The sequence below is a fragment of the Halichoerus grypus genome, chromosome 2, assembly GCF_964656455.1.
Source record: "Halichoerus grypus chromosome 2, mHalGry1.hap1.1, whole genome shotgun sequence".
In the NCBI taxonomy this organism is placed as follows: domain Eukaryota; kingdom Metazoa; phylum Chordata; class Mammalia; order Carnivora; family Phocidae; genus Halichoerus; species Halichoerus grypus.
The window spans coordinates 154,332,810-154,358,852 of record NC_135713.1 but is presented as its reverse complement, the minus strand read 5'-3'; the positions used below and the strand labels follow the sequence as shown (position 1 = coordinate 154,358,852).

At 40.9% G+C, this 26,043-nt stretch overlaps 1 protein-coding gene across 1 annotated transcript; it reads left to right on the top strand.

Moving 5' to 3' along the window:
• The first annotated feature begins 1,548 nt into the window (after positions 1 to 1,548).
• Positions 1,549 to 24,647, top strand: LOC144378708 (myosin-4). The gene is made up of 38 exons (XM_036100101.2): positions 1,549 to 1,752; positions 1,841 to 1,984; positions 2,363 to 2,519; positions 3,511 to 3,538; positions 3,627 to 3,741; positions 3,826 to 3,918; positions 4,071 to 4,134; positions 4,491 to 4,589; positions 4,715 to 4,818; positions 6,547 to 6,685; positions 7,262 to 7,380; positions 7,482 to 7,631; positions 8,140 to 8,310; positions 9,819 to 10,128; positions 10,923 to 10,993; positions 11,401 to 11,488; positions 11,575 to 11,692; positions 12,347 to 12,470; positions 12,561 to 12,697; positions 12,829 to 13,084; positions 13,771 to 14,013; positions 14,315 to 14,491; positions 14,712 to 14,857; positions 15,114 to 15,204; positions 15,290 to 15,679; positions 16,719 to 16,845; positions 17,508 to 17,626; positions 17,754 to 17,950; positions 19,213 to 19,396; positions 19,476 to 19,641; positions 19,742 to 19,866; positions 20,538 to 20,846; positions 21,408 to 21,611; positions 22,929 to 23,054; positions 23,145 to 23,315; positions 23,402 to 23,506; positions 23,609 to 23,704; positions 24,467 to 24,647. The coding sequence occupies exons 1-38, from the start codon at positions 1,549 to 1,551 to the stop codon at positions 24,617 to 24,619; spliced, it is 5,820 nt and encodes a 1,939-aa protein (XP_035955994.2). The 3' UTR covers positions 24,620 to 24,647.
• The last annotated feature ends 1,396 nt before the right edge of the window (positions 24,648 to 26,043 follow it).

Here is a 26,043-nt window from a genome sequence, read left to right as displayed (position 1 = left end):
GAGGTGGGAAGGGTGGCATCCTTTCTGTGTTTGGTAAATGCACTGTACTACAGTAATCTCTCCATAGTACTGTGCTGTTAATGCAAAATGGCCTTGTGTAAAAACACAGAAACAAAAAATAAAGTTAACAGGATAACATTTTTCCTTTGAAGAAAAAAACTGAGGTTAAATATTCAGTATCTGTCCCCCGGAAGTATGTCTAAATTGCACTGTATCATCAAGAGGTTTTCAAAGGTGTGAACTAGATCGATTTTAGAGACAGAGTATGTGGCAAATTCCAAATCTAACAGTTGAGAGAAAGTTTAATGCTGATGACAAAATACCAAGACTCCTTCCAAAAAGCCTGAAGTTGAGGCTGCTGTTCTCGCTGTTGTGACAACAGAGACACTGCTTTCCACAATCCAGCCCCCCTTCCCCTCCACAGAAGTCACCCTCTGTGACTGGTCACTCGTCCTGTCCTTGCCGTCAGAGAAATTCTCTGCCATCTCGTAATCATGTGTCAGTGGAAAAAATTTTAAAGTCCATTTTGGCTTGAAATTTTATACTGGCTATTGACTTCAGAAGAGATATTTAGAGAATTGATACTTTTTTAAAAAAAGGAGGAAGAAAGAGAGAGAGATCTGAAATAATAAGAATCAGATAAACAACCATTATCCTGAAATCCAACTAAAAACAAATTATAAACTAAAAATATACAAACACTATGTTTTTCATTCAAATGTTTTTCTCCAAGAACCTTTTAAAGTTATATTTTGTTTTGATAATACTACTTTCACACAATTTAAAAATAAATGAGACTTAATTTTGACTTAGGACAAATCATTTGTTGGATTTTCAACTTTTGTTGCATTTATTTTTTCCTTTATTACGTGATACCTAAATAATTTACTCCTATAGTAGGGGTTTATTCATGCTTATTAAGTGTTTTTAATCTGGACTGTGTCCTGAATGAACAAAGGTACCTTTTCATCCATCCAATTTTAATAATATTTGTATGCAATTTAGCCATCTGATTTTAATATTTGGGGCCAGGAAAAAAAAATTTTACTAAATATTTGAGTTTTTAAAATAGGTTCAGGTTGTAAAGCCATTGGAAACAGTTATTTTGCATTTCTTTGTATCACTGCAATGTCAAAAAAAAAAAAAGTGGGAAGGAGAAGTAGAAAAAGAAAACAAAGCAAAGCAAGTAGAAACAGAAAAGATTCTGAGCACACCTGGGGCATCCCGAACGCTACTGACTGCAACATAAACTCTTCCATATTCGTCTACAAAGGCTCACAGCACAGAGGACGGAGCAGAGGCTTACAACATCACAAGAACTAAGCTCCCAACCTAAGGCTTTCAAAGCCATGATCCGATCTCTCAGCACCTTTGCACAGGACACAGGCATGATCCCTACAGGCGGGGCGGAGGAAATGGGCCAGGCCAATGAGGCACAGGAGTATGAAAACAACAGGACAACGTCCACCCTCACTCTGGGTCACTGTCCGGCTCTGTCTCTGTCCTCTAGGTACCCCGGTGCTGTGCTGCTACCAGTAACCCCCAGCCATGAGCTCCGACGCCGAGATGGCCGTTTTCGGGGAGGCAGCTCCGTACCTCCGAAAGTCTGAAAAGGAGCGCATTGAGGCCCAGAATAGGCCCTTTGATGCCAAGAATTCTGTCTTTGTGGTGGACGCTAAGGAATCCTATGTGAAAAGTACAGTGCAGAGCAGGGAAGGGGGCAAGGTGACAGTGAAGACCGATGCTGGGACTGTAAGTAACACAAAGCGGGGTAGGAAGGCATAATTGATCCTTTTCTGCTACTTAGTTGATATGCACTGGCTCCACCTTTTCTTAACAGACTGTCACAGTTAAGGAAGATCAAATCTTCTCCATGAACCCTCCCAAGTACGACAAGATCGAGGACATGGCCATGATGACCCACCTGCACGAGCCCGCTGTGCTGTACAACCTCAAGGAGCGTTACGCAGCCTGGATGATCTACGTGAGCGCCCCCTTTATTCTTTTCACTTTTCACTAACTTAAGTCCATGAACTATGTCAGCCAAAACCAATTAAAGACTATTTTGCAATTTGGTTACTACAATTTTAAGACTAATCATTTGGTTAGTGCTGTGAATTCTGATGTATTTGACACTGTGCATGTGACAAGCCATCTATTTAGTGCTGAATTTGTGGGCAAACGGAAGGAAGCATAGTGTTGTAGGGCCTGTGAGGGGGGGAGGCAGCCAGGAAATGAGACCCTTGAACCTTAGGAGAACAGACATGGTACTTGGGTCCCTCTCACTTGGCACATAAAGCAGTATTTCCAAGACAGATTAATGATGTGACTGCAGACAGAGCAACCTTGTCATTTCCCACAGACCTACTCGGGCCTCTTCTGCGTCACCGTGAACCCCTACAAGTGGCTGCCGGTGTACAACCCCGAGGTGGTGGCCGCCTACCGAGGCAAGAAGCGCCAGGAGGCCCCGCCCCATATCTTCTCCATCTCCGACAACGCCTATCAGTTCATGCTGACGGGTGAGTGAATCCGTAATTACAATTTGTAGAGCCATTTATAAAGGACATGTATAGTGAAAACATAGAAGACACAGAGGCAGTACTTGGAGAATTAAATGTTCAGCACAAACATAATAATAATAATAATAGCATAATAATAGTATTCTAATATGATTAGGAGTATAATATAATAAAATCGGGGAAATATATTTAAAATAAAAGGGACCAGGGGTGCCTGGGTGGCTCAGTCCATTGGGCATCTCTGACTCTTGGTTTTGGCTCAGATTGTGAACTCAGGGTCTTGGGATCAAGCCTGAGTCAGGCTCCACACTCAGTGTGGAGTCTTCTAGAGATTCTTTCCTCCCCCCCCACTCCCTCCCCTACTGATCCTCCCACCTTCCCATGCTTTTTCTCTAAAATAAATAAAATCTTTTTAAAAAAGAACAAAATGGACCAATTCAAAAGCATAGAGAATTTTGCTTTGATTTCTATGCTACAATCCAAACTAATGCTAATTCCAGATCAAAATTAACCAAATTTTGGAATGAACTATGCATTTTAATTATAGCTGATACATCACCTCTCCTAAAAAGTACACCTTGAAAGCTCATAGTACACGTTATCCCAATTACTACACAAAACTTTGGATTGGACATTAATAACATGATTTTGAACTATGAACCAAGTAACTAAATGGAACATGGAACTAGTATTCATCTGACATTGATAAATTATTCGCAGGGTAGTACACTGAAATAGTGCGTTCATTACGTATTCTATCACACTAAAGGTAACAGGAGTGTAACACACTGACTAATTTTAAGCACATCTTTTGTTACTTATTTTAAAAAGAATATTGTGAAAAAAGCAAAGTAACAAGTGATATAGTTGTGTGTGTGTGTGTGTGTGTGTGTGTGTGTGTGGATGGGGAGCTTTAAAAGACAATTTTGAGTTTACAAAACTTATGTGCTACATATATTTTTCAACATTATCTCCTATTTCTCTTTCACAGATCGTGAGAACCAGTCGATCCTGATTACGTATGTAGATTTCATGCCTTTCTCTCTGTTGAATTTTGATCATTGTAGTGGTTAGATTCTGACTTTTTCCTCTGTGTGGACTCGACAGCGGAGAATCTGGTGCAGGGAAGACCGTGAACACCAAGCGTGTCATCCAGTACTTTGCAACAATTGCAGTCACTGGGGAGAAGAAGAAGGAGGAAGCTACCTCTGGCAAAATGCAGGTGGGTCTGGGGCCAGACTCAAGACTCTCACGGTTCTCAGGAAGTCTGGAGCCCCAGAGGTGAGGACCGCTCTTGCCTTTGCAGGGGACCCTTGAAGATCAAATCATCAGCGCCAACCCCCTACTGGAGGCCTTTGGCAACGCCAAGACCGTGAGGAATGACAACTCCTCTCGCTTTGTAAGTCTCTTGGTCTTTCTTTCCTGAGGATCAGCATGGACACTTCTGTGCCATGTGGTATCAGTATCTTTCCCATCTGCTTGGTCCATAGCTAAAGAAAATATCTGTCTGCCTTTGAATATGTACAAAAAGTCTTCCTTTGCCTTTTTAAGGGTAAATTCATCAGGATCCATTTTGGTGCAACAGGCAAACTGGCTTCTGCAGATATTGAAACATGTAAGTTAATGAATATTAGTGATTAAAAATATTTTTCTTGGGGCGCCTGGGTGGCTCAGTCGTTAAGCGTCTGCCTTCGGCTCAGGTCATGATCCCAGGGTCCTGGGATCGAGCCCCGCATCGGGCTCTCTGCTCGGCGGGAAGCCTGCTTCTCCCTCTCCCACTCCCTCTGCTTGTGTTCCCTCTCTCGCTGTGTCTCTCTCTGTCAAATAAATAAAATCTTAAAAAAAAAAAAAAATATTTTTCTTTGGAGTAATATACTGAAAATCTTGTTATCTATGTTGTGTGAACTTTTCAAATGCTTAATTTTCCATTGTGGCCTTTTTTTTTTAAGTGTGCTCAATCTGACTTTCTAGATCTGCTGGAGAAGTCCCGCGTTACTTTCCAGCTAAAGGCTGAAAGAAGCTACCACATATTTTATCAAATCATGTCCAACAAGAAACCAGAGCTTATTGGTAAGAAGTATCTGTGATTTTTTTCTACTAAAGAAGAATAAAAGCCCTTTTTTCTAAGAAGTCCCTCTAAAATGTTTTTGATAACCAAAGTAATTGTCTATATTTGTTCTTTTTCGTGTGTACAGAAATGCTTCTGATCACCACCAACCCATATGACTTTGCCTTTGTCAGTCAAGGCGAAATCACAGTGCCCAGCATTGATGACCAGGAAGAGCTGCTGGCCACAGATGTAAGTAACAGGTACAGAACAGGAAAAAGCAAATTCATTTTGCAGTATACAACACTCCCCTCTATAGAGTCAACAGCATTAGCAGAAAGACGACAAATAGGCAATATTGCCTTTCAGGCTTCCTTACTCTTGCAATAAAATTATAGGATATTTCAATGCCTGCCCCCACCCTATGTATCAGAAAGCTTAAAATGTCTGTAATAAATGTTAAGTCTTAAGCATTCCTTGGCTAGTTGGCTCTTTTTTGTTTTTTTCCTCATCAGTCCTTTGGGTCAATTTTTGTACTCCAATAGTGATGTTTCTCTTATTTTATGTCAGACCCTACATCCAATAACCTGGGAAAAGGACCTACGATATTTTTAGGTTTTTTATAATAGAACATGATGATTTCCACAGTTCCTCTGTAGTCAGAGGTAAACACAAATTTTATTTCAAATGTCACTCTGGGGGCTAACAGTATTCCCCTCCCCTCTCTATGCAGCATTTAAAGAAATGGATTCTCTAACCTCAAAAATTCTTTTTGGCCTCCGTGAGCCTTTACTTTTATTTTTGGAACTACAGATTCTTTCTCTCTCCTCTTCTTTTTTAAGGATCATTACTCTTTGGCTTATTTTCTTTATATATATACTTTATACATATTTCATGTTTTCTTTTACATTTCTGAATAGTCAACATTCTTTGATTATTCTTAACTTTAATACCAGTGGGAATATCCCAACATTCCCAAGATAGGATTAGGAGTTGCTTACAAAAACACTTCTTCTCTTAAAATATTATTTTCAAAAAGTCTATAAACTATTTGTGTGCCTTCATCTCATAAATGTCAGCTTTTACCAGCTTTACCTCATTATTATTCATATGTCCAAAAGGGTTAGGGAGTTGAGAAATAACCTCTAGTGTTGGAAGTTTAAAAAGAAAAAAGCATCGCAGTCTTCTTCTAAGACTTTATTAATGTCTAGGCATTTTAAATAGGTTGAGTCAGTGAGCTGGAACTGGGGGTAAATAATCTGGAGAAAGAGTTACATAAGCAAACTCCCCCTCCTTGTCTGATGCCTGCCTCCACTGCATGAGCCTTTGGAAAGCCTAGAATGGGCAACTAAGAAGGTGATCAAAATCCAATAGAGAAAAAAGACACATCAATATTTCAATAAAAGGAGACATTCTTTTCACAAATGTCTCTTCCCTGCATAAGTAACGATCAGGTGAAGCTTACTGCCAGGCATCTCATGGCCAGCTGAGCTGTGACCTGATAACAGAGAGGGAAAAACTCAAGAGCCACTGCTCTTCCCCTCTTCCCAACTGCATTTGTCATATCCAGGGAGTCAGGCTAGGAGTCGGCTAGGACAACATAGGAGGAAAAGGAGGGAACAGATTTGTGAAGCAAAGGAAACCCATGAGATAAGAAACCTGTGGAGCAAGGCCTGGCTAATGTGGAGAAATAGGAAGAGTGTTGTCCTTGGCATCCAAAGCCAAGGCTCTGAGTCTTGGCTCGGTGAGTGTGGACAGGACACATAATATCTTCACTGCCCACATGACTCAATGGGAAACTAGTGCATACCTACTAATGCTGCTTTGTGGAATAAAGTGCTGAAGAATAGGACTGCCTTTTGAAAACAGCAAAGTGCTAGTCAAGACATCATAAGAAGGAGGGGAGGCAGGCACCAGTGTCCTGAGGGTATCTGCCATGGTGGTAACTGGGAGATGATTTAAATTCAACTCTTTCCACAGAGTGCTGTGGACATCCTGGGTTTCAGCACTGATGAAAAGGCGGCCATCTACAAGCTCACAGGAGCCGTGATGCATTACGGGAACATGAAGTTCAAGCAGAAGCAGCGGGAGGAGCAGGCTGAACCGGACGGCACTGAAGGTACCGCTCCCTGCTCACATCTTCCAGCTGACAGAGCTGACACCATGAGGTCCTCAAGGGCAGGGGCCAAGTTTACACTTTCTTGACCTATCTGATGACCAGGAAAAGTATTAGAGAACAGAAATGACACACTGCATGTTTTACATGACTAAGAAGATTTGTGGAGGTGTGATTTCTGCCCATTCCAATTTTCACTGACTTACTGTAAGTTAGTATTTACGATCTGATTAAGACCTTTTTTATTCCAGTCAATAATTTACATGCCCACATGCACTGTAAAAAAAAAAAAAAAATCAGCATTTTCCTATCACCCCTCCTCTAGGTTAGAATTTTTCTAATTATTTTTATCTGTGGTCTACTTTAGCTATATTTTAAGTATCACACAGAGCATTGATTCCCTACATTCCAAATTATCCTCTCAAAAAAAAAATGACTAAAATTAGTGTGACAAATGGTTTTGTCACATTTGCACATATTCCTCTTCAAGCAAAACTTTTTTTTTCTTTGTCATTACCCTTCACACCTTAAACTGTATAAGCTGTGGTCAGCTTCACTGTTCTCACCTCGTTCATGCAGTTGCTGACAAGGCGGCCTATCTCCAGAGCCTGAACTCTGCTGACCTGCTCAAAGCCCTCTGCTACCCCAGGGTCAAGGTCGGCAATGAGTACGTCACCAAAGGCCAGACTGTGCAGCAGGTAAGCATGACTTAACCCCCATGATTTGTTTGAGCCACAGGAAACCCAAGACTCCATCACTGTGTTCAATTTGAAAAACCAAACTACCACTGTTCTTGAAGGTGTACAATTCGGTGGGTGCTCTGGCCAAGTCCGTCTACGAGAAGATGTTCCTGTGGATGGTCACCCGCATCAACCAGCAGCTGGACACCAAGCAGCCCAGACAGTACTTTATCGGGGTCTTGGACATCGCCGGCTTTGAGATCTTTGACGTGAGTAGTGAACTGACAGAAAATAAGCAAATGCAAATCCCCAGTCATTTGATCCATCTTGTTAGAGCATTCAAAATTATCTTTACAAAAAGTACAAAGCGGAATTTGTAGGAACGAAGGGTCTCTGAGGAGATGTGAAACAAGTAAATTAGTATAAAAAGGAAAAGAGAGAGCATTTTATTCTTTCAAGTCTAGAAGTCTCAGAGAATGATCTGTGAAAGGTTAATAAATATTCAACATCTATCCTGGATCCAAACAGGTATAGAAACGCTTTCTTAAATTACTCTAAGGGAATATTTAAAAGATGTCCTCATTTAATAGCATTCGGCCTAATGATTTCATGCAAAAAGCATAGTATTTGAGGAGTCTAAAGGTGAATACCTTTTAGAATCACATCATATAGTAAGAAAACAATCTGAACATTTGTAATTTAATAAACCAAAATACCTTAAATGCAGAAGACATACTTAAGTCATGAGTAACTCCCTATATTTATCTTTTCCTATAGTTCAACAGCCTGGAGCAGCTGTGCATCAACTTCACCAACGAGAAGCTGCAACAGTTCTTCAACCACCACATGTTCGTGCTGGAGCAGGAGGAGTACAAGAAGGAGGGCATCGAGTGGGAGTTCATCGACTTCGGGATGGACCTGGCTGCCTGCATCGAGCTCATCGAGAAGGTCCGTATGACTTTTCAAGCCTTCAGGACATGAAAAACAAGTTGTCTGCCTCCTTATGCTTAACTGCAATCCAATTCTCAAAGAACAAGCAGTGGTGTTTGATGACAGACTTGTGTACTCTGATCAGCTGTCTGGTGTGTCACAGGTGACCTGTTGTTACTCATGAATAGTTTTTAATAGAAAAATGACTGCAATGCATACAAACATGTACACAGACACAGGGATGCACGTTTCTCCCTCTTATAACTTCACTCTCCCTCACGTGCACGGGAGTAAGGAATGAAATTGCTGCTAGTCCCCTGAGTACTGTCATTGATCCTGGTGATTCCATGATGGTGTGTGGTGCACGGATCATCCTTCGTGGGTATCAAGGCAAAATGTGTCAAGATGTCTTCCAGGTTGGAAGGGTAGCTCTTCAGTTGTTGCAGGCATTAAGACTCTGATAACTACTGAATAAACACCAAACCTCTCTACAGTCCGTCCCTGGAAAATGAACCCTGAATTCTCCTTTATCAAGGAAGTGGTGCAATAATTCTATTAGTGTTGAATATGTTAAAACTCATCAAGCAATCATTAAACACTTACAAATGTAATATTGGGAACTCGCCATGTACCTACGGATACCAATGAAGTATATGGTTATATGTGAACATTACCCTAAGCAGTGGGAAAGGAAAAGCACACACAACTGCCTTCTATGAAAACTTCAGACATTCATGCCAAAATTCTATAAAAATATGAAAGATGAGAGTGTCACATCAGACTAGGTCTACCCAATTTGAGGAAAACAATTTTAATTTGGTGATATATACTATCTCTGCTATTCATGAAAACGACATGGTACTCAGTTCCAGGAACATTGAAATAGTTTGGGAGACAATTTGTGACTGAAGCAAAATCCTCAACGTTGGATTTTCTATCAGTCTTTCCTATCAAACTTGTCACTGAAAGGAGTCAATCTGCTTACAAAGCAAAACCAAATTATGATCACTTAACTCCACCGTGGGGGCAACAGAGCTCTGAGTACAAAGAGCTCTAATGATACAACATGAGATGCTCTTTCCTCCTGGGAATGGATCATTTTTAATCATTATCCGTAATTTTTCTCCTCTTCATACTTTTGTCATGTCTAGATTTGAGGTGAGGAAGTTACATTTTCAGGAGGGAAGAAAGTATTTAGATCTATACATTTACAGGATAAAGAATTCAGCTTTGAAATGGTAGTTTTGGAATTTAATTTTATACTCTGAACATAAAGTTTGCCAAATGACACAGATGGACTTTTTTTTTTAACTGAGTCTTTCTAGCAAACATATTTCCCATATGTCCATGGTACATGACTGTTTCACATTTCAGTAGCAGACAAGAGGCAATAAAGTAGGATCGTGCTTATTTAATTTATCAGCCCTTCTTCTGGAACATTTTCAGGTTTCCACCAAGTACATAAACTATTGGAGCATATTTTTCTGAGGAACTCATTATTATCATCCCTTTTTTCCTACTCTCAGCCCATGGGCATCTTCTCTATCCTGGAAGAGGAGTGCATGTTCCCCAAGGCCACAGACACCTCCTTCAAGAACAAGCTGTATGAGCAGCACCTTGGGAAATCCAACAACTTCCAGAAGCCCAAGCCTGCCAAAGGCAAGGCCGAGGCGCACTTCTCTCTGGTCCACTATGCCGGCACCGTGGACTACAACATCGCCGGCTGGCTGGACAAGAACAAGGACCCCCTGAACGAGACCGTGGTTGGGCTCTATCAGAAGTCTGCAATGAAGACTCTGGCTCTCCTCTTTGCTGGGGGACAAACTGCTGAAGCAGGTCATTCTTAACATCATTAGTATGTTCACAGAGTGAAAATACTGACCAATATAGATAATGAAAGGAAGCGTATTTAATTAGTGTGCTACGGTCTTACGATCATAAGTTTTCAGAGCTAAAAGTACACATGGATCCTTTTGTCCATTGTCTCATTTCACCAATAGGAAACACAGACTCAGAGGTTAAGTGACTTGCTCAAGATCATACAGCTCATTTCTACTATTTTAATAGTATTGGTTCCTTCGAGGATCCAACTAAGCTGGAGATGAGGAAATCCTTTTTCAAGGCACTAGTGCTTGAGGAATTTAAATTCTGTTCCCCTAAGTCCCCTAAGACCAGATGCACATGTAACAGTATAGAAGCACAAGCGAATAGGACGTAGGACTTCCCTGCAGGTTAGTAGAGGCTCATGCACCTGGTAGCAAGCATGCAACTTTGCCTGTTCTCTGGGACCTGCGTGCACTAAGGGGGCAGTACTACTCTGTCTCTGGGCACTTCCTTCAGGGGACACACTGCTGATTTGGAGGAGAGGAGTCCCATCCCTTCCCCACATCTACTCTTTTCATCCACAGTTCTTTTACTGTTGTTGTTTTCCTGAATACCTATAATGTGAGCCAATGCTTCTATTTTCCTAATCTATAGTCAGCAGAAAGATACAGAAAGAAAAACAGGAATGATACAAGTGAACAAGTGCAAATTTAAATTTCAGAAGGAATTTTGGCAGTCCTTGTACCTATGGCTAGTACTTTCAAAGCTGTTGCAAATAGTTTTAATTTTTCTATTTTATTTTTCAGAAAGCGGTGGTGGGAAAAAAGGTGCCAAGAAGAAGGGTTCTTCTTTCCAGACAGTGTCAGCCCTTTTCAGGGTAAGTATATTCTTGAATGCTGAAAGACTACTTCTGTAACAAAATTAAATTATCATAACTTTAAAAAACTTTTTAAAAGAAATCTATGGTGAAACTGAAAAAAAAAAAAAAAAAGCCGTGTTGTACAAAGGAAAATGAAAAACGTGTTAGGAAAAATTTAACAAAAAGAAAACCCATAATGTGCGTTCAAACTTTATAATAAATGAACCAGTTACCCTTAAAACTCCAAATCTAAAAGATCTAAAGTGGAACACATTTCACATGAAATCAAACCTTCTCTTAAAAGTAACCACTGTAGTCAGTTACATTTACTTTATTCGTGAAATGGGGCACATTCACTACAGATCACTGACAGGGACTCTCATGCAACAAAAGAATGACTTCAAAACTTTTCATATGGTTTACAGGAGAATTTAAATAAGCTGATGACCAACTTGAAGAGCACTCACCCCCACTTTGTACGCTGTCTCATTCCCAATGAAACTAAAACTCCTGGTAAGACATTTATGATACCCAAGTCAGACTCCAGTGTGACTTCTCATTAGACTATTATATAGAAAACACTTTTTTTTTTTTTTTAGGGGCCATGGAGCACGAACTTGTCCTGCACCAGCTGCGGTGTAACGGTGTGCTGGAAGGGATCCGCATCTGCAGGAAGGGGTTCCCAAGCAGGATCCTTTATGCAGACTTCAAACAGAGGTTTGTGTCTCATTATTCCTCCCCTTCAATGTGCTAGCCTAGAGCAGTATCCCCACACAATTCAAACATCTTTTAACTCTTTCTTGAAAACTGAAATGCAATTATTTGAAAGGTGATCATAAAAGATCTGTACCTCTGAAACAAATAATACATTATATGTTAAAAAAAAAAAAAGATGAAGAAGAAGAAGATAGCAGGAGGCGAAGAATGAAGGGGGGTAGATCGGAGGGGGAGACGAACCATGAGAGACTATGGACTCTGAAAAACAAACTGAGGGTTCTAGAGGGGAGGGGATGGGGGGATGGGTTAGCCTGGTGATGGGTATTAAAGAGGGCACGTTCTGCATGGAGCACTGGGTGTTATCCGCAAATAATGAATCATGGAACACTACATCAAAAACTAATGATGTAATGTATGGTGATTAACATAACATAATAAAAAAAATTTAATTAAAAAAAAACAAAGAACGAAGGCTTGCTTTATATTATCATAAGTTTTTAAACATATTTTCCCAAGGTTCACCTAAAGCACTGCTGGATTATTTTAATGGAATTTTTTTTCTCCAAAACTCAGTCTATCATTTTTTCAATGATAGCTACTAACAGTTCTAGTAAGAAGGAAAACCATGCTTTTATATTCTTTGTATTCTGATAGATACAAGGTTCTAAATGCGAGTGCTATCCCAGAGGGTCAGTTCATTGACAGTAAGAAGGCTTCTGAGAAACTTCTAGGGTCTATTGACATCGACCACACCCAGTACAAATTCGGTCATACCAAGGTACCATCAACCTAAATCTCTATAATAATTTCATCACCTTTGGACTTTCTCATGAGTGAAAATAACATATTTAGTTTGTTCTTTGGCAAGGTTTTCTTTAAAGCTGGCCTGTTGGGAACTCTAGAGGAGATGCGAGATGAAAAGCTGGCTCAACTCATCACACGCACCCAAGCTGTGTGCAGAGGGTACCTGATGAGGGTGGAATTCAAGAAGATGATGGAGAGGAGGTGAGGGACCAAGTCCAAGTCCTTGTTCTCTGCATTTTCATGGCTGAATCTGATACAGTCATTTTACTTCTTTTGAGTGATGGGTCACTGTCCACATTGTTCCTTATTTGCATCTTTATTCTTTCCTACAGAGAGTCCATCTTCTGCATCCAGTACAATGTCCGTGCTTTCATGAACGTCAAACACTGGCCCTGGATGAAGCTATATTTCAAGATCAAGCCACTCCTCAAGAGCGCAGAGACAGAAAAGGAGATGGCCAACATGAAGGAAGAGTTTGAGAAGACCAAGGAAGAGCTGGCTAAGTCAGAGGCAAAAAGGAAAGAGCTTGAAGAGAAGATGGTAGCTCTGATGCAAGAGAAAAATGACCTGCAGCTCCAAGTTCAATCTGTGAGTGTCATCCACTGCACAGCTCAGCCACTTCTTATCCTCCAGACACTGCGAGAGTGGATATGAAAAAATTTTAACTTAAGGTTTTTGAATGAATGGTTTCCACTAAAACAGGTGCTTGTTTGTCGTTCAAAAATACTAAGACTCAGACCTAAAAAAGCAATAGATGTGAAGTCACCAATTATGCTGTGTACATTCATATGCACATTCATACGCGGTATGGTCATCAGTGAGCACAGTCATAAAGATGTCCATGGACATTTTCTTTCCTTTATAGACCCTTCTCTTAGATGAGACTGTCCTTTCCTTAATGAATATTTGTGTACATAAATAGAAGTTATGTTGTTCTTACCAGGTCAGGGAAAACGCTAAATTAACCAACCCCCTTGAATGTGAGGAAATGGAGTCCTAGAATTAACAAGTGATTTTTCCAAAGTAGCACAGAGGCGGATTTTGCCAAAAGGCTAGTTTCCCTGATCTGACATTCCACACAGGGACAGCTAGAGGAAATATGTTATTATAATCAGTACATTAAAATTACTAACAATTTGTCCAGTAGACTGTTAAAATTTGGCATATGTGTTGACCAAACTGGTTGAGTTATTGAAGTATCCACCTTTTAATAAATTACAGTGTGTTTACAGATATAGCTTAGACAAATTAAACTGTTTCATTTCTTCCCTTAGGAAGCAGATGGCTTGGCTGATGCAGAGGAAAGGTGTGACCAGCTGATCAAAACCAAAATCCAGCTGGAGGCCAAGATCAAGGAGGTCACCGAGAGAGCAGAGGATGAGGAGGAGATAAACGCTGAGCTGACGGCCAAAAAGAGGAAACTGGAGGACGAGTGTTCAGAGCTCAAGAAAGACATTGATGACCTTGAGCTGACCCTGGCCAAGGTTGAAAAGGAGAAGCATGCCACAGAGAACAAGGTACAATCATGATCCATTTTAGAGTGTTTACAAGTGACTAGATTGTTACTGAAGTATTTTAATTAAAAGTTTAATCCTAAAGTTACTGAATATGAAAGGAAAATACTGTCATATTTATGTCATCTCTTTAGTCATCACTATTTCTATTTACCTTGACCTTTATCCCCCATACTTTTCAGTGAAGTGGGCCTGGCTTAGCTTCTTATCTCCATTTTCCATCTCAGGCCAACACTGTCCTAAGCTTGTTTCTCATCAAGATGACAGATATCATTAACATTTCTATAATCTGCTCAAATCTAAGGTGAAAAACCTCACAGAAGAGATGGCAGGCCTGGATGAAACCATCGCAAAGCTAACCAAGGAGAAGAAGGCCCTCCAAGAGGCCCACCAGCAGACCCTGGATGACCTGCAGGCAGAAGAAGACAAAGTCAACACCCTGACCAAAGCTAAAACCAAACTAGAGCAGCAAGTGGATGACGTAAGTGTGAAAAACACAGTATTTCCTCTCAATATAAACAGTTATGACATGCAACTGTCAATAATGCTCAGAAGCCTTTCACTGTGGCTTTGCAAATAATAATTAAAATTCCCATGCTATTTGGTGTATTTTTAAAAATTCTCCTGTGTATCTTTGATGGCTAGTAACATATGGCTCAGTGCCTTAGGACTGAAATAAATAAAATCCACTATATATTTAGCTTGAAGGATCTCTGGAACAAGAAAAGAAACACCGCATGGACCTAGAAAGAGCCAAGAGGAAACTAGAGGGAGACCTAAAGTTGGCCCAAGAATCCACGATGGATGTAGAAAATGATAAGCAGCAACTCGATGAGAAATTCAAAAAGTGAGTAACCTGCTTGTTACCTGTCAATTCAGGTGAAATAGATGTTTTAAAGCTCCCTAAAATACTACTTCAGAGCACACAGGAAAAAAAATGACATCTTTGACTTTTTTATTTAATGAAAATGGTACGTTACTAACTTGTAAAAACAGGTACTACTCACGTCCTCAACACAGCAGTATAAAGACATTCCACCATACATGGGAAAGAAAACTGGTAAGAGAATTGATGGAGAGCTTATGTGTTGCTCCTCTAACAGGAAAGAGTTTGAAATAAGCAATCTGCAAAGCAAGATTGAAGATGAGCAGGCCCTCGCAATGCAGCTACAGAAGAAGATCAAGGAGTTACAGGTGAGTCGGACCCCCCACCTCTTCTGCACATTCCAGGAATCAAATCTGCCATGAGTTGGCATTCACGTTGATGTGTCACCCCCAGGCCCGCCTTGAGGAGCTGGAGGAGGAAATCGAGGCAGAGCGGGCCTCCCGGGCCAAAGCAGAGAAGCAGCGCTCTGACCTCTCCCGGGAACTGGAAGAGATCAGCGAGCGCCTGGAGGAAGCCGGCGGGGCCACCTCTGCCCAGATCGAGATGAACAAGAAGCGCGAGGCTGAGTTCCAGAAAATGCGCAGGGACCTGGAGGAGGCCACCCTGCAGCACGAAGCCACGGCGGCCACCCTGAGGAAGAAGCACGCAGACAGCGTGGCCGAGCTCGGGGAGCAGATAGACAACCTGCAGAGGGTCAAGCAGAAGCTGGAGAAGGAGAAGAGCGAGCTGAAGATGGAGATCGATGACCTCGCCAGTAACATGGAGACTGTCTCCAAAGCCAAGGTTTTTGTGAACTTGTCCCCTTTTCATTTTATTTGCAACGATTCAAAATTATAGAGTTTATACATGAATATATCTAATCTAACGGTACAAACTTTAAATGTTATCTCATTTTATTTTTTTAATTTAAATTCAATTAACATATAATGTATTATTAGTTTCAGAGGTAGGTCAGTGATTCATCAGTTGCATATAACACCCAGTGCTCATTACATCACATGCCCTCTTTAATGCCCGTCACCCAGGTACCTCATCCCTCCACCCCGTCCCCTCCAGCAACCCTGTTTGTTTCCTATGATTAAGACTCTTGTGGTTTGTCTCCCTCTCTGGTTTCGTCTTGTTTTATTTTTCCCTCCCTTCCCCCATGATCCTGTTTTGTTTCTTAAATTCCACATAGGAGTGAGATCATATGGTAATTGTCTTTCTCTGATTGACTTATTTCTCTTGGCATAATACCCTCTAGTTCCATCCACGTCGTCGCAAATGGCAAGATTTCATTTTTTTGATGGTTGAGTAGTATTCCATTGTGTGTGTGTGTGTGTGTATGTGTGTATACACACCACATCTTTATCCATTCATCTGTCAATGGATATCTGGGCTCTTTCCATAGTTTGGCTATTGTGGATACTGCTGCTATGTTATCTCACTTTAAAATTATTCCTATTATGCCTATTAGGCATCACTATATTGAAATGAATCATTGCAGTCTTCCTACTTGACTTGTAGAAATCACGTTAACTTTTATCCCTATGACTATGAAAGAATGCAATTTCAGAAAAAAAATTATCTAAAAACCATACTCCACGTGATGCAGAATTTAAATGATGTTCATGTTTGCAAAGACAATAATCCAGTTTTCATAACCATTTATTTGTTCATGTAGCCCAAATTATGTGTCTCTATATCCAGGGCACTGTGGTGGGCTTCGGAGTGGCTAGAAAAGTAAATACAGCTCAGCTCCTTTCCACAAGTAGTTATCTCCAAATGCAGACTTACAAATAAAAATGTATCATCTTTTCCTGTTTTCTATTTCCCACCACAGGGAAACCTCGAGAAAATGTGCCGCACCCTGGAGGACCAGCTTAGCGAAGTGAAAACGAAGGAAGAGGAACAACAACGCCTCATCAATGAGTTGTCAGCCCAGAAGGCTCGTTTACACACAGAATCAGGTCAGTGGGCACACAGAGCCAGCACACAGAGAGCCAAAGAACGAAAGGCAAGCCTCCACTTGTGAACACCTCTTAACACCCATCATTTCTTAAGCCACACATGCCCATTTATCATTCGTCATTCTTTCTTCTTTTTATTGAGAGAAGGTAAAAAGGATGATTATAAGCTATAACTGGAAGAAAATTAAGCTCCCTGGGCTGAGGAAATTTTTTGCTGCCTCAGCATTACTCGAAAGAAAAGAAAAGAAAAGAAAAGAAAAGAAAAGAAAGAAAGAAAGACCTTAAAATATCAAAGAAAGCTCATATTTTTTTAATTTATTTATTTATTTATTTGACACAGAGATAGCGAGAGCAGGAACACAAGCAGGGGGAGTGGGAGAGGGAGAAGCAGGCTTCCTGCTGAGCAGAGAGCCTGATGGGGGACTCGATCCCAGGACCCCGGGATCATGACCCGAGCCGAAGACAGACGCTTAACAACTGAGCCACCCAGGTGCCCCAAAAGCTCACATTTTTGAAAAAGCAAGAAATAACCTTCTCAATCACATCAAAGTTTTTGGGCTGTTCTTTTCATCATGGAGTAAGAAGAGTTCTAATGTTACCGTATTCTTTAAATTAGTCATCTAGATGGCAGAACTAAATCATTCACGTTTTGTCTTTCACAGGTGAATCTTCACGACAGCTAGATGAGAAAGAGGCTCTGGTGTCTCAGCTATCACGAGGCAAACAAGCATTTACACAACAGATTGAGGAATTAAAGAGGCAGCTGGAAGAGGAGTCTAAGGTGAGAATTCTCTAATTGAGACTTTCAATCACTTGAACTTTGTAGCGTGACACACTATTGAACTTCACTTACAGAATATCAATGACCAGAACATAAATGTACAATGCACACTTTTTGGTTGGTCCAGGCCAAGAACGCCCTGGCCCACGCCCTGCAGTCTTCCCGCCATGACTGTGACCTGCTGCGGGAACAGTATGAGGAGGAGCAGGAGGGCAAGGCCGAGCTGCAGAGGGCGCTGTCCAAGGCCAACAGCGAGGTGGCCCAGTGGAGGACCAAATACGAGACGGACGCCATCCAGCGCACAGAGGAGCTAGAGGAGGCCAAGTATGGGCTCTTAATGATAGAGGCAGAAAGAAAAGTTTAAAGGCAGTGAAGGAAAAATAATAAAAAAATAATAATATTTCAGGCATGAAGATAGGAGGAATATTTTAGCCTATCTGATTATACAGTGGTGGAAACCACCATCTTCTCCTTACAGACCAGTCACCTCCACTGAAGAATGGGCCAAGACCACAGCTCTCCCCACATTTTGGTCTATTACGAAAATATCTTAAATTTCTTTCCACCAAAATGAATTAAAATTATCAGCATACCCTTTATGAATTAAGTAGAATTAATTTCCTTCAATATAAGGAAAAATGGAGACAGTGGTATATTATTATGAATATTATAATTAACAATAATCAGTTTATCCCTATCTAGAAGTTCAAAATAAGACTATCATACTCTGTCATTTAACTAACAACCAGTATCAATAAACTGATTCACTAATTACACACACTTCTTATGGAATAAAACTCATGGGAGTGACACATGGAAGGGAAATAATCATTATGTTCCCAGTGAAGGAAGCTTCTCTAAATTGCATTTATGTCAGTAGTTGCTAGAATTAAACAGAATGAGGAGGTTTGGCGAGCATTTGCAGAGGGAACACTCCAGTTAAGTGTGAGCTGGTGAAGGAAGTAGTAAGACTTTGGAGGGTATTTGGGAAATATAATTCTGGAATAACATTTGCTCTCTGGGGCATCAGACCCAGAAAGTTAGTGATTAATCATAATCATATGACCTCGTATGCATCACTTTGGACCACAGTTTCATTTATGAAGAGGACCATGTTAAAAAATGCTTAACGACACTATGCAGTGCTAGCATGCTTTGATGATACGCCTCCGGTTCACGGCTGTCACGTGCTGCTCCCTCAGGTGATGCAGGGAGGGCTATGGTCTTGGCACATTCTTCAGTGGACATGACTGTCTGCAAGAAGAAGATGGTGGTTTCCACCACTGTATAATCAGATAGGCTCATTCATTCTCTCTCTCTCATAATGCATACACCACCACCACCACGCATACAAAAAGACCTCATGAATATGTTTAACAACCCCTGACATAAAGATAAGAATTCACTAGGGAAAACTAAAGACACAAAATGGGTACTGATAAGACATTTTAGAAAACCTAAACAATTTGTGGACAGAGAAGCAAAGAATCTTGCGGAAAATATGCTTTCCTAGTCAGCAGCTTTATAAAGTTCACTGTCGTAGCTCTGAATCTGCTCTTGGTCACTCACACTGACCAACATTTCAGGAAGAAGCTGGCGCAGCGTCTGCAGGATGCTGAGGAACACGTGGAGGCCGTGAATTCCAAATGTGCTTCTCTAGAAAAGACGAAGCAGCGGCTCCAGAATGAGGTGGAGGACCTCATGCTGGACGTGGAGAGATCTAACGCCGGCTGCGCCGCCCTGGACAAGAAGCAGAGGAACTTTGACAAGGTGGCCCACAATGACTGGCTTCCTGGGGGAAAGTGGCCTGACTCTTGATCACAGAGGCTTAGTTCTGATGTACTTCCAGGTCCTGGCAGAGCGGAAACAGAAGTATGAGGAAACTCAGGCTGAACTTGAGGCCTCCCAGAAGGAGGCCCGCACACTCAGCACTGAGCTGTTCAAGGTCAAGAATGCCTATGAGGAATCCCTAGATCACCTTGAAACCCTGAAGCGAGAGAACAAGAACTTACAGCGTGAGTCTTTGTAACCATTCTACTTCAAAAGTGGTGGGGAGACATCTTTTCAAGTTTTCATTTTTCTCAACTGAATGTGATATTTTATTATTAACTATAGAGGAGATTTCAGACCTGACGGAGCAGATTGCAGAGGGGGGAAAGCATATCCATGAATTGGAGAAAGTGAAGAAACAGATAGATCAAGAGAAGAGTGAACTGCAGGCTGCTCTGGAGGAAGCAGAGGTACATGTTCCATTTGCCCAATTATGCATTATAAACAAACTGAAAAATTAATACTGACTGAGAGCAGCTATCATGTTGCAAAGCTACCGGGGATAACTCCTGTAATTCAGTGAGAAATACTGCATTGTTCCTTGGGAAGGCAGAACGAAGAGGCTAAATTAAGATGTATGAAAGTTTGTGGTTTTCTGAATGCCTTCTTCAAGAAAGCATCATATTGTGCAAAACAAACAACAAGCTCTCTAGGTAACAACCAGGAAAACACCATCAAAAGATGTGACTGCGGACTGACTGTTCCCCTATCCTAGGAATGTGGGTTCTGCTTGCCCTTCCTGCTCCCAGAGGCTGCTCCAAAGACATAGCCTTGAGACAGTGGTTTGGTGTTAAGAACACCTACATGGTATATGTGACTAAATCTACCTAGGGTCTCTTTGTAAACTTTTAAAATTTGGTGGGCAGATGTGGGATCCATTCATCTTCCCGCCACCCAAAACTAGCCTCTCACGTAAGTTCCCTTTGCTATTATTAAGCTGCCACCACCAAGCTGGAATGGCCTGCCTCTTCCTTTGGTCTTCTCACTGCCCTCCAAGTACAGGGGCCAGTTTCAGATTACACCAGGAAGATCCCTAGAGGATCAAAAGCCAAGAGTAACCTAAGTGTTGCTTTTTAAAAAGGGATCTCTTGAGCACGAAGAAGGCAAAATCCTTCGCATCCAGCTTGAGTTAAACCAGGTGAAATCTGAGATTGACCGGAAAATTGCTGAAAAAGATGAAGAAATCGATCAGCTAAAGAGAAACCACATCAGAGTGGTGGAGTCGATGCAGAGCACCCTGGATGCTGAGATCAGGAGCAGGAATGATGCCCTAAGAATCAAGAAGAAGATGGAGGGAGACCTCAATGAGATGGAAATCCAGCTGAACCACGCCAACCGCCAGGCTGCAGAGACAATAAAGAATCTTAGAAACACACAAGGAATACTGAAGGTACACCGGGATAAACACACATGGTGTCATGCAGTCTGGGTGTTAACTGTAATTTATATGCCATAAATCTAAATAACATGGTAATCAGTTGAAAATTTTACATACACAGCCAAAGAACAGCTTACATCTGGAAAGTCTAAAAGTTCACCTTGTCAACTGAAGAGAAGACACTGCACAAATCACTTCATTTATATGAAATTCATTTGTATGATATATATAAATATATATACATACATTTTTAAATATACATATCTATACTTGTTTAATATATGTAAAACAACATCATTAGACCAGCTCATCTCTGAGGATGCTTTCTTGATCCAATATTTTATAGCTTTAGCCATGGTTATTTTTTTATGATTTAGAATCTAAAATATAACATCCTGTTCTTTTGAGGAGACCTACTATCCTAGGCTACAAAGAATTTGTCTTTAAAGGGACTTGCAGATTTTCCCTCCCTAATCATACTCTAAGTTATTGAGAACAAAGTGTGTACATGACCCAAATGTGTACTCGCTTTAATGGAAGCATGAGTAAGAGTCTTTGCCTCTTTCTGTGTAGGACACTCAGCTACATTTGGACGATGCCATCAGAGGCCAAGATGACCTTAAAGAACAGCTGGCCATGGTGGAGCGCAGAGCCAACCTGCTGCAGGCTGAGACTGAAGAGCTAAGGGCATCCTTGGAGCAGACCGAGAGGAGCAGGAAGGTGGCAGAGCAAGAGCTTCTGGATGCCAGTGAGCGTGTGCAACTCTTGCACACCCAGGTGAGGTTCAGGACTCTGGTTGAGCAAATGCATTCCCTGAAGTTGAAGATAATTTGAGGGGAAAACCTTGGCAAGGATCCCTTCCTGAAGTTTTGGAAAATGTGTATTACTAAGAAGTACTAGGGCCTAGCCAGTTCACGGGTATATTTATGGGCTGACATAATCATGTTGATGTGAAAAAATTTAGAGTTCTAGGAACTTTTGTAAAAAAGCAGAAGGCCTTCTATTAATAACCATATATGTGACATTAGTGGCCATCTTGTCTTTTGCAACTCTAAGCTGCAAATCGATAAGCAAATAAACAGAGGAAAAAGAATAAGCCACCAAGTTATTTTTATGTATCATGTATGCACATGAAGCTAACTACATGAAAGAAGCTCTTCAGTTCAAATTCACAGAGGCCATCATTACTGCTACTCAGCATTTGTTGTTGATAATGCATGTGCTAAAATAAATGGCGGTGTAGCCTCACAAGGCTAATAAGCAGCCATTAGAGTATGCACTCATTGCCATGAAAAGATGTTCATAATACGTGAGAAGAGCAACTTAAAAATAATATATAAAGCATGATCATTTTTGTTGAAAATATATAGGAAACATCCAGAAGGATAAACAAAGTGTTATCAACGGTTATCTCTGTGTACTGAGAGTACAATAATTATTCCTTACCTCTTATTTTGTTAATTTGTATATTCTATTTTTTACAATAAACATGTATTATTATATACTTTTTAAAAATTGCAATATAAGGAAATAGCCATCATGGAAATGTTAAAATCACATACTACAAATACTTTTAAATTCAAATTAAAATACATTTTTCTTACTCATTTTTAGTATCCTTGAATTAAATATTTCGTATTATCAACTTTCCAAAACATAACATATTCTTGGTTCATTTTTGTACTGATAATGATGCTACTTGTGCTCTTTAAATATAAAGCTAACCAAACATGAATGAACTAAAAATTAATAATCCATTTTCCATGAGCTGTGTGGCGCTACATGGTACAGCACTTTAAATTTTTTCTTGGGTCAGGGTTGTGCTTCATGCTTACAAACAGCCACTGATAATAGTTGAACATCTCTGATACCAAAAATCAAATTTTACCTGGAAGAATTTCAGATAATGTTCATTAACAGAAGTATGGATAAAAAGAAGAGAAGGCATAACTCAAGAGTCAACTTTTGATTTGGTGTTTATTCTGAATTTTTCCTGGATCAAGAATTTTTGCCTGTATACACTAGTCAAAATGACAATGTAAACAGAATATAATTAAATGTGCTTCCCTTTCTTTTTTTATTAATTTGAAACAGAACACAAGCCTGATCAACACCAAGAAGAAGCTGGAGACAGACATTTCCCAGATCCAGGGAGAGATGGAGGACACTGTCCAAGAAGCCCGCAACGCAGAGGAGAAGGCCAAGAAGGCCATCACTGATGTGAGCAGAGGGCAACACGGTCCTGGTCAAACTTGAATCCTGATGTGCCAGCTCAGCTCTCTCAACTGGTTTTGTTTTACTGCTCATCAGGCAGCCATGATGGCCGAGGAGCTGAAGAAGGAGCAGGACACCAGCGCCCACCTGGAGCGCATGAAGAAGAACCTAGAGCAGACTGTGAAGGACCTGCAGCACCGTCTGGACGAGGCTGAGCAGCTGGCCCTGAAGGGTGGGAAGAAGCAGATCCAGAAACTGGAGGCCAGGGTGGGTCCCCATCACTTCACTCAATTCCCAACCTGCTCATACAGCTACTTACAGCCAAATTGCTAAAAGCCTTTGTTCTTTTCCAGGTGAGGGAACTTGAAAATGAGGTTGAAAGTGAACAGAAGCGCAACGTCGAGGCTGTCAAGGGTCTTCGCAAACATGAGAGGAGAGTGAAGGAACTCACTTACCAGGTGACCCGCCTTTCCATATTTCTCAGGCCTGCTGCTCTCTCAAGAAAATAAAAATAATGAGTCGTTTTCAAATAACACTATTTGCTACCTCTTTCATTTCAGACTGAGGAGGATCGCAAGAACGTTCTTAGGCTGCAGGACTTGGTGGACAAATTACAAACAAAAGTTAAAGCTTATAAGAGACAAGCTGAAGAGGCTGTAAGTAGCTTCGTAATGAGAGAGAAAAGTTCAGGAGAAGGCCTGAACTTTAGGCCTTTGTGGAGCCTGAAGTTTATAGAATTTGAGAGCCTTTCTTTAAGGCAAGAGTACAAAATTAGGTATGAAAATGAATATTTGGAATGAAAAAATTTTACCAGTAATTACTGGAGCCTTAGAGATTCAAGTGCATTTCTTCTGAGAACTCTTTAAGCAATTTTCCAGACATGTTAGTACAGAAATGTTTTTTGGTTACAACTCACTTCCCTATCTAGAACACTCCACCACTCCCAGCAATCTCCAGCACTCACAGGGGCTGTGCTAATGAGGGCTCTGAAGTCTAAGCTTTGTTAAATGACTTCACAATAAATCCATCAGAATATTTCTTTTTCATTTGGCTCCTTTCCCATCTTATCATCTTTCTCATCACAAACTTTCTTTAAGGTTCTCTGCACCCAATACTATCACCATGTCTACTTTTTAAAGATTCAGATTCCTGCTACTCTGATCTCCCAGTTGTCATTGTAGCATCTTAAGTTTGCCAGGAAGAGAATCAAGTGAGAGAGACCGAGCAGGGGGCATTGTGAGCCCACACGTTCAGAGGCAACTAGTGGGATGCCTTGCCCCCAAATAAGTACATGACCAAATAACAGAACATTTTGCTTTCTCATTTATGAATTAAATCCAGTAGCTGCTCCTAGTAACAAAGGCAGTAAGAATCAGAAAATGTCAAATTTTCTCGTTCTCTGAAATTTCTTTTCTCAGGAGGAACAATCCAATGTCAACCTTGCCAAGTTTCGCAAGATCCAGCACGAGCTGGAGGAGGCCGAGGAACGGGCTGACATTGCTGAGTCCCAGGTCAACAAGCTGCGGGTGAAGAGCCGAGAGGTTCACACAAAAGTCATAAGTGAAGAGTAATCCATTCTTATGCTGAAAGGTGACCAAAGAAATGTGCAAAATGTAAAGTTCTTTGTCACTGTCACATGTCACTGTAACATCAAGGCAATAAAATCTGCAGAGAATTTTCCAATCTAAAAATACATGTCTCTCTTAATTATAAGTTCTGTAGTGCTATGAGAACTAATTCATTTCTTCAACGCTTGTGAAGCTCCTAACTGTGCGATCAGATGAGTGTGGTCAGTGAACCAATGTTAACAGAAGGCAAATGTTCTCTGAGGGAATACAAAGGTGGTTAGTGCACCCCCAAATCCATTCAACCAATTCTACTGAGAACCAAGTGTGTGTCTGTACAGAAATGGGCACCAGGGATATGACAGTCGTCCCTGCCTCTGAGGAGCTCAAGCCAGCAGGAGTGACAGCAATTCAAAAACAGCTCCTAGAAGATGAGTAGACAGTTATCTGGTAAAAGAGAAACGGAATTGGTCATTCTAAGAAGAGAAAACAAGCACGAGATTTCAGAGTAGTTTGAGCACAGGCCCCAGCCAGAGAGGGAAGGCCTGCCTGTGAAGGGAACAGCCTCCTGTGTGGTGCTGAGGAATCAGGATATGCATGGACCTGGTGAGATTTCATGAGAAAGAGAGCTGACCCATCTCTGGCAGTAGCCCAGAGGATGGAGCTGAGAGGAAAGACCAGAGCCTAGAGACTGCTGAGGCTATGAAAATTATCCAGATTAGGGGTCACAGTGACGGCAACAAACGAGAATGCAGAACGCAAGCAGGCCTCCAATACTGGTCCAAGGAAAGGACTGGAAGAGCACTGAGGAGTAAATCAGTTTCACAGCCTTCAAACCTCGCAGTTAGCTTGTGATTATACATTTTATTTCCTTTTGTGCGAAGTTCTCTTCCTCTGAACCCCTCCAAGAAAAGGGACAGAACTTCTTAGATAATTCCTAATTTCTACATACAAGTCTGCTTACCAAGCCCAAGAAACCGGATTTTTCTCAGTACCATACCTATTTTAAGGAAGAATCAGAAAGGGAATTGATCTGTTAATATCAAAAAGAATGTGACTGAGATTATACCATAGCCATTGCCAGAGTGGTCTTTTCTTTGATACTTTTTTAAAGCTTACCGTTTGGCTTCATTGTGTAAGATATTTTAAAAATAAGGTAACAGAATTCCAATTCATTCTTTTATGGTGGTGGATATCCCTTCCTAACAAGGTGGCTGCTTCAAGGAATCTCCTTCCCCAGTGTGAGAATCCTAATTAGTAATGAGAAGCCTGCTTCATGAGAAGAGGATTTAAGAGAGGTAAAAAGTAATTAATAAGGAATATTTAACATAGGCCATGATGAAGACTAATGAAATATCCTGCAGAGGGTAGGCATTTATTATCAAATTTTAATTAAACTCTGTAGAGTTAACCTATTGACCTCAAAAGCA

Bases quoted from the DNA above. Each gene is read 5' to 3' on its own strand.
- LOC144378708 (XM_036100101.2), top strand. From the start codon at position 1,549: ATGAGCTCCGACGCCGAGATGGCCGTTTTCGGGGAGGCAGCTCCGTAC. The intron at 14,492-14,711 runs GTAAGTGTGAAA...CTATATATTTAG, and splicing joins TAGAGCAGCAAGTGGATGAC to CTTGAAGGATCTCTGGAACA. The intron at 19,397-19,475 runs GTGGCCCACAAT...ATGTACTTCCAG, and splicing joins AGCAGAGGAACTTTGACAAG to GTCCTGGCAGAGCGGAAACA.